The sequence below is a fragment of the Hevea brasiliensis genome, unplaced genomic scaffold (assembly GCF_030052815.1).
Source record: "Hevea brasiliensis isolate MT/VB/25A 57/8 unplaced genomic scaffold, ASM3005281v1 Scaf1, whole genome shotgun sequence".
NCBI lineage: Eukaryota > Viridiplantae > Streptophyta > Magnoliopsida > Malpighiales > Euphorbiaceae > Hevea > Hevea brasiliensis.
Window position 1 is genome coordinate 5,543,712 of NW_026614585.1, and position 16,414 is coordinate 5,560,125.

Below are 16,414 nucleotides of genomic sequence, written 5' to 3' on the forward strand. Positions count from 1 at the left end.
CGTGAAATTAACCATCCAAAATGGTCATCATCAAATTTCCTGATGAAAAATTTAGCTGATCACTGTAATGTGTATATCCATGCAAATGGCAGGGTTCAAGTAGTTAAAGAGATCAATCAAGTTAATTGTCTAGGGGCCAGAGATGCCAAACTCAGGCTAGAGTCCAAGAGTCCATTGCCAACCTAGTCATAGTTGAACCCTATTCCAGTCATATATCTACTTCAATCCTTGCTCGTGTTAGGTGAATATAAAATCTTGCAAAAAGAAATGCAACATAATTGAATTGCTGGAAGAATATAATTAAGCTTATATAAGGTTATTATTATTAGGAAAAAAAAAATGAGATTTCACGCTTTGACACATAATAATATTATGGCACTTTATGAACAAATTGTTTAATTACGCTATTAACATGATAGTATATAATTAATAAAATAAAATAATTAATTTTATTATCATTAAAAACTGTTAATTTTTTTATGTGAAAAAAGGTGTTAATTTAAGTTTTATTTTTTAAATTTTGATATTACTTGTTGAATCTAAGATATTTTTTAAAAAATATGATCTTATTAGAACTGCAGTTTTACATCAGCATAACTAATGTTGCAGAGTATTATTTGTTCTTGAAATATCAATAGAATAAAGCTGCTGATATCAATTTAGTAAAAATTAAATTATAAATTATTAAGTTTCAAAGCGTGAAATTTTATTATTATTATTATTCAGTTTGATATTCCGAGATGTATATTTTTTTTAAAATTATTATTTAATTAATATATTTTAATAAAATTAATTATTTAGTTCCTGCATTTAGAAAAATATATTATTTAGTCCCTATATTTTACTTCTGTTAAACTATTTAATATCTCAGTTAAATTTTCTGTTAGTTAATGCCAATCAAACTATTTTTTAATCTCTCTATTTTAAGGAAACTAACTAATTGATCCTGTATTTTAAAAATCACTATTATTTAGTCCTTCTATTTTAGTGAAACTAATTAGTTAGTCCATATATTTTGAAATATACAATATTTTGAAAAATATATTCTTAATAAAAATGAAAATTTTGCTATGTGGAGACTAAATCTGAATTTATGTTTTTTTTTTAAATTGTTCAATTATTTTCATTCAATTCTTTGGACATAATTTTTATATTTTCTCTGCTAGAAAATAATTTTTGCTGATTACTTAGAGACTTAGGAAAACTAATTTACTTTTTCGTGTAGATAACTTATATTATTTTTATTAATAGATAAAAACAGAGAGAATGAGAGGAGAAGGGTGTTGGTATAAAGGAGAAGAAAAATATAAGAGAGAAATAAAAGAGAGTAATAAAGAAATAAGGGGGGAGAATATTAGAATTATTTAGATATAAAAAATAATTATAGGACTAAATAGTTAACAAAATTAAATTATAAAAATTAACTAATATATTTTTTAAAATACATATACTAACTAATTAATTTTATTCAAATAGAATGACTAAATAGTAATTTAATTGCATTGACTAATGAAAAAATTAACAAGAAACTAAAGAGTTTAATAAAAGAAAAAAGCAGAAACTAAATAATATATTTCTCAAAATACTATAACCAAATAGTTAATTTTTTTAGAATTCAAAAATTAAATAATAATTTTTTTGATATCCATAATCTTCGTCCTTTTTTTCTTACCATTGGACTAGAAGTAGTGAATAGTAATTTAATATGTTTGCTTTATAGTCTATTATGATTTATAAACCTTATTTTTTTAATACTAAACTAATGATCCAATAATTTAGCCTTTGTATATACTTTATATATCTAGTCTTCATGCTAATTAATAAATTTATGTGTAAACAAATCCAAATCGTTCTTAATTATATCACTTGAAGACAATCAATGTTAAATTAATTCCTTATTAATTCCCAAATCATCTTTCTCTAATTAATTACTTGCTCAAACCTGTTTTAGATAGAAAGTAATAATTAAAAAGGAAAAAAAAAAAGCCACTTTTGACATTTTAAGGTCTCACAGTTCTACCTTTCAATGTTAAAAGAGAGGGACTCAAATTAAAGGCTGTTTGTGGTCCAACTGGTGCATATAGAACAGACAACCATTATATTATGACAGATTAGAGGATGAAGATGAGCTTACATTAGTACCAAAATAAAGAAAGAAAAAAAGAAAAAGCAGTACCAAGAAGACAAAAGCACATCAGCTGGTTTGAATATTATTATGTAAGACAAGTAAGATATAATAATAATAATAATGCTATAGTACATATATAATTATTAACCTAATATTGTAAATATATTATATTCTAATCATATTTATTTGGCTCTGTCTCTTATGACATCAAAGCCCATCTCAGTTGGGTCGGTTGCTTGGAGTTCATAATGGATGCCATCTAGCACTCTCCTCAATCCATCCTTGGAGGTTGCATACAGCATTTTTGCTCTAATTCTTGATTCTGTGGGAGACCTGAAATTAAACACCAATAGTGTCTATGATTTTTTTTAAAATTTTTTTGGGAAATTAATTAATCACCAATGAGAAAAGGGTATTTTTGGTATATATATATATATATATATATTCTTTCTAAATGACCAGCCTTCATGTGTGCTTGTGCAACCCAATAATCATTGGCCTTGTACCTAATTAGGGATACATGTAACTAAAACCTGTGGAAAAGGGTCTTGGATCTTCTTATCTAAAGACAATAATGAAATGTACCAAAATAATTATGGAAAATTTAATTATTTTCTACTGCTTTTAATATTAATAAAATCATTAATTTGAAAAAAAAAACATTTTTTTCTACTGCTATAGCTTCTACTCAATGGAAATGAACTGAGTGAAAGTCAAATCAGACCCTATCAGAATAAGTAATATATCTTTTACCACTAAGTCAAAATAAGCCATCACATTCCTAATTATCATCCATAATTGTCACAAGAATTGAAAAAAATTTTCAACTTGTAATTATTATTATTATAAGATAATTTTACCAATAATGATTAAGTGGATAAAAAATAGCAAAAACTACTCATCATGAATTCAACTGTTTAATGTCTCAAGTCAAGTACTTGAATGTGAAAATCCAAATCTAAAGAAATTATTATTATTATTAGCATAAGAGGGATATGATTTAGGCCGTTTAGGGATATTAATATAATTTAACTATAGTGTGATCTAGAGAATGATATTAAATAGTAAGATCAAGTAAAAATTAAGAAGAAAAAGGGCGGACCATGCAATGAAGAAGATCTTGCTTTTCCGGCAATTATCGACGGTGACAAAGTCGAAGTCGAAGACGGCATATCTACAATCATCGTTGGGCAAGGAAGCAGCGAGCTCCTCGTAGCCCTCGCCGTGGCCACCGACCTTATCGACGGTCACCAGCCTGGATTTCTCATCGATCTTGAACACTATGAACCTGTGGACCCTCTTCCACTTCATCTCCATGAACGAGTTCTTGCATTCATCCGTCACCCACATTCCAGTGGTTGCCTACAGAAACAAAACCCAGAAACATTAAGTATGGCCTAAGGGAAAAAAAAATTAAGAAGAAGAGGAAGATATGTCAGTAGAGTACCATCTTGAAAGCCATCGCCATTGTTGAGATTGAAAGGTATATTTTTGCGTTTGATAATATAGAATTGCATTCAAGTGGAGTGGCACCTGGACTTTATATAAAATGTAGGTTCTGAATTTGCCCTTAAGGTTTGTTTAATATTGCAACTTTGTCCCTGCTAGATCTATCCTTGAAGTTTGAATTTGCCCTTTATCCTATTTGAATTGAGTGCAGCATGATTTACTAAAATATTAATATAGCTTTTATTATTATGTTTGAAAAGATAATATAATATAAAATGGTTTAATAACATTTCTTTATTTATTTAAATAATATGATATGCTAAAATAAATATAAAAATTACTAAATTAATCTTTACTGAAGATGAGGGATAAGGAAGGGTTCTACAGATAATGAATAGAATATAATTAAGATTTTATAAATTATGCAAAGATAAAATGGGAATGCATAAGTTTTAAACCATTCTAACCCACCAAATTGATAGTTTGAAAAGTTGTGATAAAATGATGATTAAAAAACATCATTTTACCACCCAAACTCACTCTTTTTCAAGAATAATCTTCCCAAATAAGGAGAAAAACTATACAATATATTATGAAACCATGACAAACCATGATACAAACATGAGAGCTATCGGCGTCTCTTGTTTGGCCGGCAACAACCTTTTCCCTCTCTTATTTGTGTTTTCTTAGTTTTCTTCTAAATAAAGGAGTTTTTCCATATTCATGGATTTTTGCATGAATTTGTTTAGTTTCTTTTTCCTTTGATGGAGATTTGTTTCTATCTCCTAAGTGGAATTTCATAGCTTGAAGGATTATCTACACAGGTTCTTGAAGATCTTTAACTCACCCTATTTGATGCATAGTTAAGCTGATTTTCGAGCAATCATGAATTTCAAGGTGAGCTTTTTAATGCCACTAATTTGCAGATGGTAAAGAACCTATATGTAAAGATAGATGAAGAAAATATATACTTACACTCCCCAGATACTTGTAAGGGGTTTGTTGTCCCAAAATAGTCCAAGAGGGGGGGGGGGGGGGGTGAATTGGACTTTAACAATTTTTCGGCCCTTGCTTGTAGCCTAATGAAAAATTGTGGCTTTGTTCAACTAGGTGCTTCTTTATATATAATGAAAGTAATATGTGCTTTAACAATGTGTTCCTAAATTACAATTCAAGCTTTAATCAATATTTATAGCAATTTTTAACATAACATGCATCATACAATATTCAACTAATTTCTCAACTCACTCAATATATCCTCAAGTATATCAATTCAATCTATTCAATCAACATTCAATATCATGTATAAAAATTTAAATTGCACAAAAGTAAGGAGTTAAGATTAGAGAGATCAAACACAATGATTTTTATAGTGGTTCGGCTTAACTAGCCTACATCCACTCTCTCAAAGAACCCTCTTTGAGTCTTCTCTCCACTATTTGCTCTTTTAAAGGCAAGAGACCAAAAGCCCTTTACAACTTTTCAACACCAAGCTTTTACCAAGGTAACTTGAACCCACCACCCTTGACAAGTGCTATCTCAAGCACTCACACTCTCAAGCTTCGATAGGTGCTTGTACAACCTCTCTTAAATGCAACTTAATGTTTTAACACTCACTCTTACTCAATAAAAATCAAACTATAAAGAAGAGATGAGTTGATTTGCCAATGGTAGCTCAAAAAACTTTAAAGCTCTTGAATGAAAGCAATAAATAAAAAATCAAGGTTGCAGTTCAAATGTAAGCTTTCATCAAGTGTAAAATGAAGTAAAGAAGGTGTATTTATAGTCCCAAATCATTTTAGTTCATTTGAAACTTTTTTGAAATGTTATACACACAGCTCTAGACAAAATAGCCGTTATTTTGTCTTTTTGTGCAAAGTTGAGCAACTCTGATCATTTAGCAAACTAATAAAATTTTGGCAACAGTGGTAAACTAGTTAGTAAACTAATGTTTTAGCAAACACATTAGTAAACTAATATTTTAGCAAACCAGTTAGCAAACTAAGTCAACAGCTGCATGTCTCAACTTGTAATATTTAAAAAATCTGATTTATAGCTTAAAAAAAAATATGTTCCAATAGTAGTGTCCAAGGTCATGATGAGAAAAAAATTTATAAAATAATTAGAAGATAAAGTTTCATTTTTGAGCTCCATTCGACTAAACTTTCATCCATTCTTTTTACACAAGTCTTAAGACTCAATTTCTAACTCTATGACTTTCATACCTTTACTTTGAGTCTTGACTTACATAATCTTGTTCTTTCTCATCTTGAATTTGTCTTGAGATGCCTTTGAGTATTCTTCCTCCTGAGATGCCTTTGAGTATTCTTCCTCCTTAGATGCAACTTCAAAGGCTCTTTATAAATAAGAGAAAGAATCTACACATCACTTTAAAGTTGGGTTAGATAGATTCTATTTGAGTTTTGTTATCATCAAAATCAATGCTCATTTTGAGCTACACGGGGTCAACAATCTCCCACTTTTTGATGATGACAAAACTCAATTAAATCATCAATCAAGAATCAATAAAAATGAGCATAAGTTTATGTATATCCAAGCAAGTTAGTATGCAGAAAAATGCTCCCCCTAAATATATGCACATAATTTCCAAGACATTTATCAGCTATACAAAAGCTCCCCCTGAATTTATGCTACAAAGCATGTTCATAAGATATTCACAATATTCTCTACAAAGCAAAAAATGAAATGCACATAAACATACTTCCATTTGTCAAAGTATATAAACACATATCCATCCTATAAACATACTTCCATTTGTCAAAGTATATATAAACACATATCCATCCTATTCTCCCCCTTTTTGTCATCATCCAAAAAGGAAACAGGAGATAGTAATCCAAAAAGAATAAATTTAGCCCTAACTTAAATACAGTAAGGTAAACAGTAACAAACCGAAAAATCAGTTAACAATAGTAGCAAACATACTAGTAAACTAAAAATGCAGATAGGAAACTAAAAAAAATCCAGATTATGTTTTAATCATTTAGTCTCTTGCTCCTTCGAGTAGCTTTGGAAGGCACCATCTTCTTCCTGGAAGGTTTAGCAGCAGGTGGCTGAGAACCTTGGTCAGCCAGATGCTCATGCTTCTGTGGCTCATCCTCATTAGATGGGGTTTGAAGGGCAGCAGCTAGGGACTGGTATGGATTTGACACCGTAGACTTAGATCTTTTTCTACCTTTCTTGGCTGGAGGTGCAGCAGCTGCAGAGAGTTGAGATGGAGCACTCTCTTGTTGATCCTTTAGAGAGGCTTCCTTCTACTGTGCAGAGGCAGCTGCAGGTTCCAGAAGTTGTTCACTCGCAGGCTCAACAGCTGGCTCACTTTCAGGTTCTACAACTTATTCACTACCATGCTCAACAGGAACATCAGCTGCAGGTTCAACAACTTGTTCAGTAACATGCTCAACAGGGGCTTTAGCTGCAAGTTCAATTTCAGGTTCAACAATTTGTTTACTTTCATGTTCCACAGCAGCTGTAGACTCACCAACCCTAGTACCTTCACATTCAACATTACCATGAGCCGAAACATGAGTAGCAGGAGAAGAGGCATCATTTGCAGGTACATCAGTCTCAATTTTGGTTGGGAAACCAGTTTCCCTTGCCTGCTGAAGATCTACAATCAGTTTCTTTAATTCCTCATTTTGAGTAAGCAAGTGACTCACTTTGTAATCAACCACATCTACAAATTTTCTCTGAAGTTCAATAGACTAATGTGTTGTACTAAATTTCTCATTAATAGCAGTTTTTAGCCCTTGAAACTCACTCATAAACTCACTTGTAGAATCTGAACCAACTTTAGCTGAGGAAGAACCACCTTTTTCAAACCGTTTCTTTCTTCCATCAATATCAGAGTGAATTTCTCTAAGCACAATCAAATCTTTCCTAGAACTTTCCTTAGAGACATTTATATCCAACTCTATAAACAAAGCAGTCAAGAGATTTGCATGAGGCAATTTTCCAATCCCATAAGCTTTACACATATTCTTGAAAATCAGATAAGCTAAATTCATCCTTACTTTGTTAACAATGTGCCACATGATGCACATATCCAGGTAACTCAAATAGCCATAGCTGCCAGACTTAGGACAAAAAATGTAGTTCACCATACTGTGAATGCTTTTAATATGTTGAAAAGCTTTTGTTCAAGTGGACTTTTCACTGGTGGCAGTGTTGGCAGGAAAGACTTCATTTTCAAACTCAGCCAAGTTAAAGCCTGGAACTCTAGCAACATCTCTATGAGTAGAGATTTTATTTCCATCATTAGGCAATTTTAAAGCCTTAGCAATCAACTCAACAGAAACAACATACTCACTATCATTCAAGGCAACTTTAAATTTTTCTTCTTCATCAACTATTCTTAGAGTTCTATAGAATTCTTGAACCTGTCTAGGGTAATAAGCATTTGTGCACTCACAAACAATCATCCAATTTTGAAATTCAAAAAGTTCTTTGAATTGAAAATTTACCTGACCAAAGTAATCCCATTTGATGAATTTACAATCAAGAAGCGCTTTATCAACAGAACCCGAAGATTGGGCAGCACCCTTCTTGCGTTGGGTATCAATCCCGCGCATTTTTCTCCCCTTTTTCTTTTCTGGTGCCGATACAGCAGGTTCGACAACCATAGATGGGTCAGAGGATGCACTAGTTGATTCAGGTTCAGGCGTGTTCTTCTTTTCCTTCAATTTCTTCCGTAATGCGGCGACAGGGAGATCTTCAAATGGCGACGAGGATGATGAAGCAGCAACAACAGCAGGGGTTTTGCATTTAGTGCGAGCCATCAATGGGAAATGGAGACTAAGAAGAATGGTGAAGTCCAAAATGGCTTTCGGTGCAGTGATGAATGAAGGAGAAATGAGAGAGATAAGCGGTCTGATGAAAATGGGTTAGATTTGCCAAAAAAAATTTTGGAGGAGTAATGCCGTAAGCCAGTGCAGAGGAGAGAGGAAAAACAGGTGACAGTTTCGTGTAGCAGAGGTTTAAGTTTCTTGAGTCCCGCGCTTTTCTATTCTAGTGTACCTTATCTGAACTTCATTTTTTATTTATTTATTTCAAATATGTCTATCTATCTCTATATATATATATATATATATATATATATATATATATATATATATATATATTTCTATATGTCTGACACAACACTGAGAATGTGATACCAAATGTGAATAGGTAAGTGCATTGTTTGACGCACAGAGAGTTTCAAGCACAATTACTTTTTGGTTTGAAATTTGAACAGCACACGATACAACAAACTGATTTTAGTCACGCAACATTAGCATACAACTTAGTAAACTAATTTCTCGAGTACACAAATAAGTTAGCTAATGTTCTTTAGAGTTTTCTCAGCAAACTTATATCACAGCAAATTACTCACACATTGGATAATATGCAGATATATTAAATTACTATGACTTAAATTTCAAGCAAGTGGTTCACTCATACCAATTTCTCTTCTAATTTTACAAAAAGGTTTTCTCATTAAGTGGTTTTGTAAAAATATCAGCAAGTTGATTTTCAGAAGCAACAAATTCTATTTTGATATTTCCATTTTGAGCATGATCTTTAATAAAATGATGTCTGATCTCAATATGTTTTGTTCTTGAATGTTGGACTGGATTTTTGATCAAGTTTATGGCACTTGTGTTGTCACACCTAATGAACAAGATTATATTTTAAACCAAAATCTTCCAATTGTTGTTTCATCCATAAAATTTGAGCAACACAACTACTAGCAGCTATATATTCTGCCTCAGCTGTAGATAAAGCTACTAAAGTTTGTTTCTTACTGTGCCAAGAAACTAGTGCAAGACCAAGAAATTGACAAGTACCTGAAGTACTTTTTCTATCCAATCTACTTCCAGCAAAATCGAAATCACTATAACCAATAAGATTAAATGATTCACATTTTGGATACCATAAACCAATTGAGTATGTGCCAATGAGGTATCTAAAGATCCTTTTAACTGCACTTAGATGTGATTCTTTTGGACAAGATTGAAATCTTGCACACAAGCAAACACTAAAGTGTATGTCTAGTCTAGATGCAGTAAGGTACAAAAGAGCTAATCATACCTCTATAAAGCTTGGTATCCACTTTTTTACCTTTTTCCTCTTGGTTGTAACCTTGAGCCACTAGTCTAGCTTTGTTTCTAACAACATTGCCTTTTTCATCCATTTTGTTTCTAAAAACCTATTTAGTACCAATAATTGAATGATCTTTTGGTTTAGGCACTAAATTCCAAACTTTATTTCTCTCAAATTGATTTAGTTCTTCTTGCATGGCAAGAATCCAACTTTCATCATTTTGAGCATGTTCAAAACATTTAGGTTCAATTTGTTAAATGAAAGCAACATTACCAAAATATCTTCTCAATTGTGCTCTAGTCATCATCCTCTGAGATGGATCATCAATAATGTCTTCTTGGGGATGATTTCTATGGAATCTCCATTCTTTAGGTAAATCTTCATGTTGGGGCTCATTTACTTGTAATTCTTCCAAATTTGGCATTTCTTCATTGATTTGATCATCATTGGCATTATGGACATCTATTGTGGTATCTCAGTTTCTTCATCTTTGTCATCAATTTTCCGTTTCTTGACTTGATATTATATTTTCTTTTCCAAATACCTACTCATTATTATCATCACAAACATTTTTCCTTCTAATAGAAGGATTAGTCTCATCAAACAAAACATGAATAGTTTCCTCAATAACTAAAGTTCTTCTATTGAACACTCTATAAGTGTTACTCTTTGTTGAATACCCAAGAAAGATTCCTTCATCAGATTTAGCATCAAATTTCTTTAAGTTATCCTTCTTGTTATTTAAAATATAGCACTTACAACCAAATGCTTTGAAATATGAGATATTTGGTTTTCTTCCTTTCCATAACTCATAGGGGGTATTTTTCAAAATTAGTTTAATCAAAATTATATTCAACACATAGCAAGATGTATTAACAGCTTTAGCCCAAAAGTACTTTGGCAAATTATTTTCATTCAACATAGTTCTAGTCATTTCTTGCAAAGTCCTATTTTTCCTTTCTACTACCCCATTTTGTTGTGGTGTTCTAGGAGCTGAAAAATTATGGTTGATTCCATATTTATCACAATATCTCTCAAATAAATGATTTTCAAATTCAGTTCCATGATCACTTCTTATAGATGTGATGTAAAAACCTTTTTCATTTTGAACCATTTTACTAAAAGAGGTGAATTTCTCAAAAGTCTCATCCTTGTGAGCAAGGAAGAATGTCCATGTATATCGTGAATAGTCATCAACAATAACTAAAGAATTTGTCTTCCCACCAAGACTAGTAGGAGATACAGGTCCAAATAAATCAAGATGAAGCAATTCTAATGGCCTAGTAGTAAACATAATATTTTTAAATTTAAAAGATGCTCTAGTATGCTTTCCTAGTGCACATGCTCTGCATGGAAATTTATTTTCATAATTAATCTTAGGAAGACCATTAACAAGTTCTTTCTTAGACAGTTTTGAGAGTGTATGCATGCTTGCATGACCCAGTCTTCTATGCCACAAATAACTAGAGTTATCAAAAGATACTAGACATATACCATGATTAGTTTCAAAATTATTCATGTCAAGCAAGTAAACATTATTAGATCTATTGGCAATGAACAATATGTCATTATCTAAGTTATTGATTTTATATAGAGAAGAAGTGAACTTTACCTCAAAAACTTTATCACAAAGTTGGCTTACACTTAGCAAGTTGTATTTCAATCCTTCAACAAGCGACACATCTTTAATACAAGGTTTGGTTCCAATTGTGCCATTTCCAATTATTTTTCCTTTCCCTTTATCTCCAAATTTTACATGTCCTCCATCTTCCATTGTGATTTTTGAAAACTTGTCCTTTTCACCGGTCATGTGCTTTGAACAACCACTACCTATATACCATTTTTCACTTTCCTTCATCCCTTTGAAACAAACCTGAAATTTAATCATTGAGCTTTAGGTACCCAAGCAACTTTAGGTCCTTGGGGGTTAGTGACTTTAGGTAAGGTTCCCTTTGGCACTCATACCTTCTTTACCTTAAGAAGATCCTTCCTAAGTGCACAAGAATTAATCATATGACCTCTTTTATTGCAATAATAACATGTGATATTGGGCAAAAAGGATGTAGATGCTTTAATAAAATAATTCTTGTATTTGCCATAGTTTATGAAACCATCAAAACCAATTCCATATTTTTCATTTGAAATTCTTTGGTTTCCAAGAAGTACATCTAGAGTTTCTTTTCCTTTTGTAAATTTTGCCAAATCATTTGTCAAAGATTCTATTTTAGCTTCAAGAACTTTATTTTTCTCAATGAGCATTTCACAAGTCTCTTTTGAGATTTTGAACTCTAAATCTAGTTCGTCCTTTGTAAAATTCATTTTCTTTATACACATTGGACATGGCAATATTTTGTGATTTCAATGATTCAATTTCTAAATTCATTTTAGTGCATTTTCTCTTATAATTTCTATACTCATCATATACTCTAGCAAATGCAAGTTCAAGTTCTTCTACATTAGGAGATTCATAAGAGTTTACCTCATTGTCACTTTCTTCTTCCTTTTGTGACCTCTCGACTTTCTCTTCAAGTGCCATCATACAAAGAAGAGCAGTCTCTTTGTCACTTGATTCATCATTTGAAGATTCTTCACTGTTGCTCCATACTACTTTCATAGCTTTCTTGCTCCTATCTTCTTTTCCTTTCTTCTTTTTGAGCAATGGACATTTGGGCTTGATATGTCCAGGTTTGTGACACTCATAACATATAATTTCTTTTTTTGAATCCTTGAAATGTTTATCCTTGGGAGTATATTTTTTCAAGAATTTCTTGTATTTGCTTCCTCCCTTCTTGAAAGCTCTTTTGAATTTTCTTGCAAGCATAGCCATTTCATCATCATCATCACTTGAAGCACTTGAGTTGTCACTTGAGTCAACTTTGAATGCAACTCCTTTCTTCTTATCTTCATCCTTGTTTGACTTGAGAGCAATGATTTTCTTCTTCTTTTGCTCATTTTCAACTTCATCTTTCTTATATACCATCTCATGTGCAATGAGAGATCCAATGAGTTCATCATAGGTGAAAGTTTTAAAATCTTTGGTATCTTGGATAACTGTAGTATTTGCTTCCCAAGATTTTGGAAGTGATCTAAGAATTTTTATCACAAGTTCAGCTTCCTCAAATCTTTTACCAAGTGCTTTGAGAAGATTCACAAGATGTAAACCTTGTACTCATATCCACAATTGATTCTCCTGGCTTCATTTCGAACAGCTCATAATCTTGGATAAGGAGGTTTGCTTTGGACTCTTTGAAGACATCAGTTCCTTCATAAGTGACCTCAAGCTTATCCCAAATTTCCTTAGCACATTGACATCCTGAAACACGATTGTATTCATTAAGGTCAAGTGAACAATGCAAAATATTAATAGCTTTAGCATTTATAGAAATTTTCTTCCAATCATTGTCATCATATCCATCTTCATGTTTTGGTACTTTTGTAGTTCCTTGACCATTCTTTTGAGGAACATGTGGACCATTTTTAATAATTCTCCATGCATCAATATCTACAGATTGTATGAAATTTCTCATTCTTACTTTCCAAAATGAATAATTAGTGCCATTGAAGAGTGGTGGTCTAGTGATTGAGTAACCTTCAGCTAGTGGTGCAGGAATACCGGCAGTGTTGCTACATGAACCAGCCATTATGGATCACTCCAAGGTTGTAACACCCTAAGCAAGAGAGACAGGCTCTGATACCAATTTGTTGTCCCAAAATAGTCCAAGAGGGGGGGGTGAATTGGACTTTAATAATTTTTCGGCCCTTGCTTGTAGCCTAATGAAAAATTGTGGCTTTGTTCAAATAGGTGCTTCTTTATATATAATGAAAGTAATATGTGCTTCAACAATGTGTTCCTAAATTGCAATTCAAGCTTTAATCAATATTTATAGCAATTTTTAACATAACATGCATCATACAATATTCAACTAATTTCTCAACTCACTCAATATATCCTCAAGTATATCAATTCAATCTATTCAATCAACATTCAATATCATGTATAAAAACTTAAATTGCACAAAAGTAAGGAGGTCAAGATTAGAGAGATCAAACACAATAATTTTTATAGTGGTTCGGCTTAACTAGCCTACATCCACTCTCTCAAAGAACCCTCTTTGAGTCTTCTCTCCACTATTTGCTCTTTTAAAGGCAAGAGACCAAAAGCCCTTTACAACTTTTCAACACCAAGCTTTTACCAAGATAGCTTGAACCCTTGACAAGTGCTATCTCAAGCACTCACATTCTCAAGCTTCAATAGGTGCTTGTACAACCTCTCTTAAATGCAACTTAATATTTTAACACTCACTCTTACTCAATACAAATCAAACTATAAAGAAGAGATGAGTTGATTTGCCAATGGTAGCTCAAAAAACTTTAAAGCTCTTGAATGAAAGCAATAAATGAAAAATCAATGTTGGAGTTCAAATTTAAGCTTTCATCAAGTGTAAAATGAAGTAAAGAAGGTGTATTTATAGTCCCAAATCATTTTAGTCCGTTTGAAACCTTTTTGGAACATTATACACACTGCTCTAGACAAAATAGCCATTATTTTGTCTTTTTATGCGAAGTTGAGCAACTCTGATCATTTAGGAAACTAATGAAATTTTGGCAACAGTGGTAAACTATTTAGTAAACTAATTTTTTAGCAAACACATTAGCAAACTAATATTTTAGCAAACCAGTTAGCAAACTAAGTCAACAGCTGCATGTCTCAACTTGTAATATTTAAAAAATCTGATTTAGACCTTAAAAAAAAATATGTTCCAATAGTAGTGTCCAAGGTCATGATGAGAAAAAAAATTTATAAAATAATTAGAAGATAAAGTTTCATTTTTGAGCTCCATTCGACTAAACTTTCATCCATTCTTTTTACACAAGTCTTAAGACTCAATTTCTAACTCTATGACTTTCATACTTTTGCTTTGAGTCTTGGTTTACATAATCTTGTTCTTTCTCATATTGAATTTGTCTTGATATGCCTTTGAGTATTCTTTCTGCTTAGATGCAACTTCAAAGATTCTTTATAAATAAGAAAAAGAATCTACACATCACTTTAAAGTTGGGTTAGATAGATTCTATTTGAGTTTTGTTATCATCAAAATTAATGCTCATTTTGAGCTACACGGGGTCAACAGGGTTTTCATGAATTTTATTTCTAACATATATTTTGCTTCTTCCAGCTCAATAAAAGAGTATAGATCTATGAGCATACTGATGTAATTACTTTTTATGTTTTCTCCCATCTGTACTCTAAGTCTATCAATGAAATCCCTATCTTTAAAACAAAATTGTAAAATTTCAAATTTAAATTTTAATTCAGAATTAGTTGTATTAAAAAAAGGACAATTATACAAAAAAAACATTAAACTTTTTCATCAATGTGCAATTGAATGTAATTTCTAAAATTAAATTTATAATTGGACATAAAAGCTAAACTTTTGCGATAATTTGTAATTATATCCAAAAGTTTCAAAATCTTTGAGAATTATAGCCAAAGTCCAAAATTGAAGGGATTAAAGAATAACTAAATTGGAATAACTAAATTATGAAGACCGAATAACTCACAAAGATAAAATGAAATCCAAAGTGACATCTACAGTAACTAAATTGAAGGGATTAAAAATAAACGAAAATATAAATATTTATAATGACTTATTAGTGTATATTTTAAAAATAAAAAAATAATTTTATTAAAATAAAAAAATTAAATAGAAATTTTTTTTAATAAAAAATAAAATAAAATAACATGACATACGTACGTAGATAATAGAGTGGCCCCACCTCAGGATCTCAATTCCACATTCCTCATCTCTATCTTAGAACTCCTCAAATGGGTCTTTGCGTAAAAGCAGAGTAAAAAGAGAATAATGTCGAAACCCAAAGAGAAAAAGCAAAGCTTTCTTGGGATAAATGAAGCATTGCACGTACCCTTTTTATCTCTTGAGGTTCTTTCCTTTCGTTTCTTCTTTCATTAAAATAATGCAACTTCAAGATTTCATATCCCCATGCTTTAGTCTTTCCACAAATTTGTCTAACAAAGAGTGCTATATTTATGAGCATATCATCCTACAGTACATCAATTATTCCAAAAAGTATCAAAATGTAAATAAGTTTGAGACAAATTAAAACTTAAACTCGCGTTGTTAAATTTTCATTGAGTTTGAATTTATATTTACAGTTTCACCTTCGTTCATGCAAAATTTTATTAGACTCGAGTTTATTTCAAACTTGATTTATATTTAACTCATTTATTAAGTTTTTGAGTTCGACTTGCATTTAGCTTATTCTCATTAGCTCAACTCGTATTTATTTCGTTCAAAAAATTTATGAGTTCGACTCACATTTAGCATCTATAATAAACTTGTGAGCTCAAATTCGACTTATCAATCTTAATTAGCTAAATAACTAAAAGAAATTATAACTTTTATTAATTATTATTTAATGATAAGCCAATAAATCACAAAATACAATTAATAATTATAATGAAACTATTAATTAAATTATAATAGCCATATATATATATATGGGTGTAAATGAACCAAATCGCTTGCGAGCTATTCGATGCTCAGCTCGATAAAAGCTCGATTCAGTTCTATTCATTTTCTAGATGAGCCGAGTTCGAGCTCGAATTTTAGGCTCGTTTATTCTCCAGCTCAAATTTTAGGCTCGTTTAATAAACAAGCCGAGCTCGAACCTAACAGTATTTGGTTTGAGCTCAAGTTCGAGCTCGGCTAG

General features: G+C 31.4%; 1 protein-coding gene across 1 annotated transcript; it reads right to left on the reverse strand.

Moving 5' to 3' along the window:
- Positions 1 to 2,075: 2,075 nt before the first annotated feature.
- On the reverse strand, positions 2,076 to 3,708 carry LOC110645068 (actin-depolymerizing factor 5-like). Its single transcript, XM_021798083.2, has 3 exons — positions 3,576 to 3,708; positions 3,231 to 3,490; positions 2,076 to 2,461 (listed from the first exon to the last, which is right to left on the reverse strand). The coding sequence occupies exons 1-3, from the start codon at positions 3,594 to 3,596 to the stop codon at positions 2,311 to 2,313; spliced, it is 432 nt and encodes a 143-aa protein (XP_021653775.2). The 5' UTR covers positions 3,597 to 3,708; the 3' UTR covers positions 2,076 to 2,310.
- Between the last annotated feature and the right edge of the window lie 12,706 nt (positions 3,709 to 16,414).

What these genes read in the sequence shown, in the direction of transcription:
- LOC110645068 (XM_021798083.2), bottom strand. Translation starts at nt 3,596, where the DNA reads ATGGCGATGGCTTTCAAGATG. An exon ending in TGGCGATGGCTTTCAAGATG is followed by an intron (nt 3,491 to 3,575) that starts GTACTCTACTGA and finishes TTGTTTCTGTAG; the next exon opens with GCAACCACTGGAATGTGGGT. An exon ending in AAGATCTTCTTCATTGCATG is followed by an intron (nt 2,462 to 3,230) that starts GTCCGCCCTTTT and finishes GTTTAATTTCAG; the next exon opens with GTCTCCCACAGAATCAAGAA.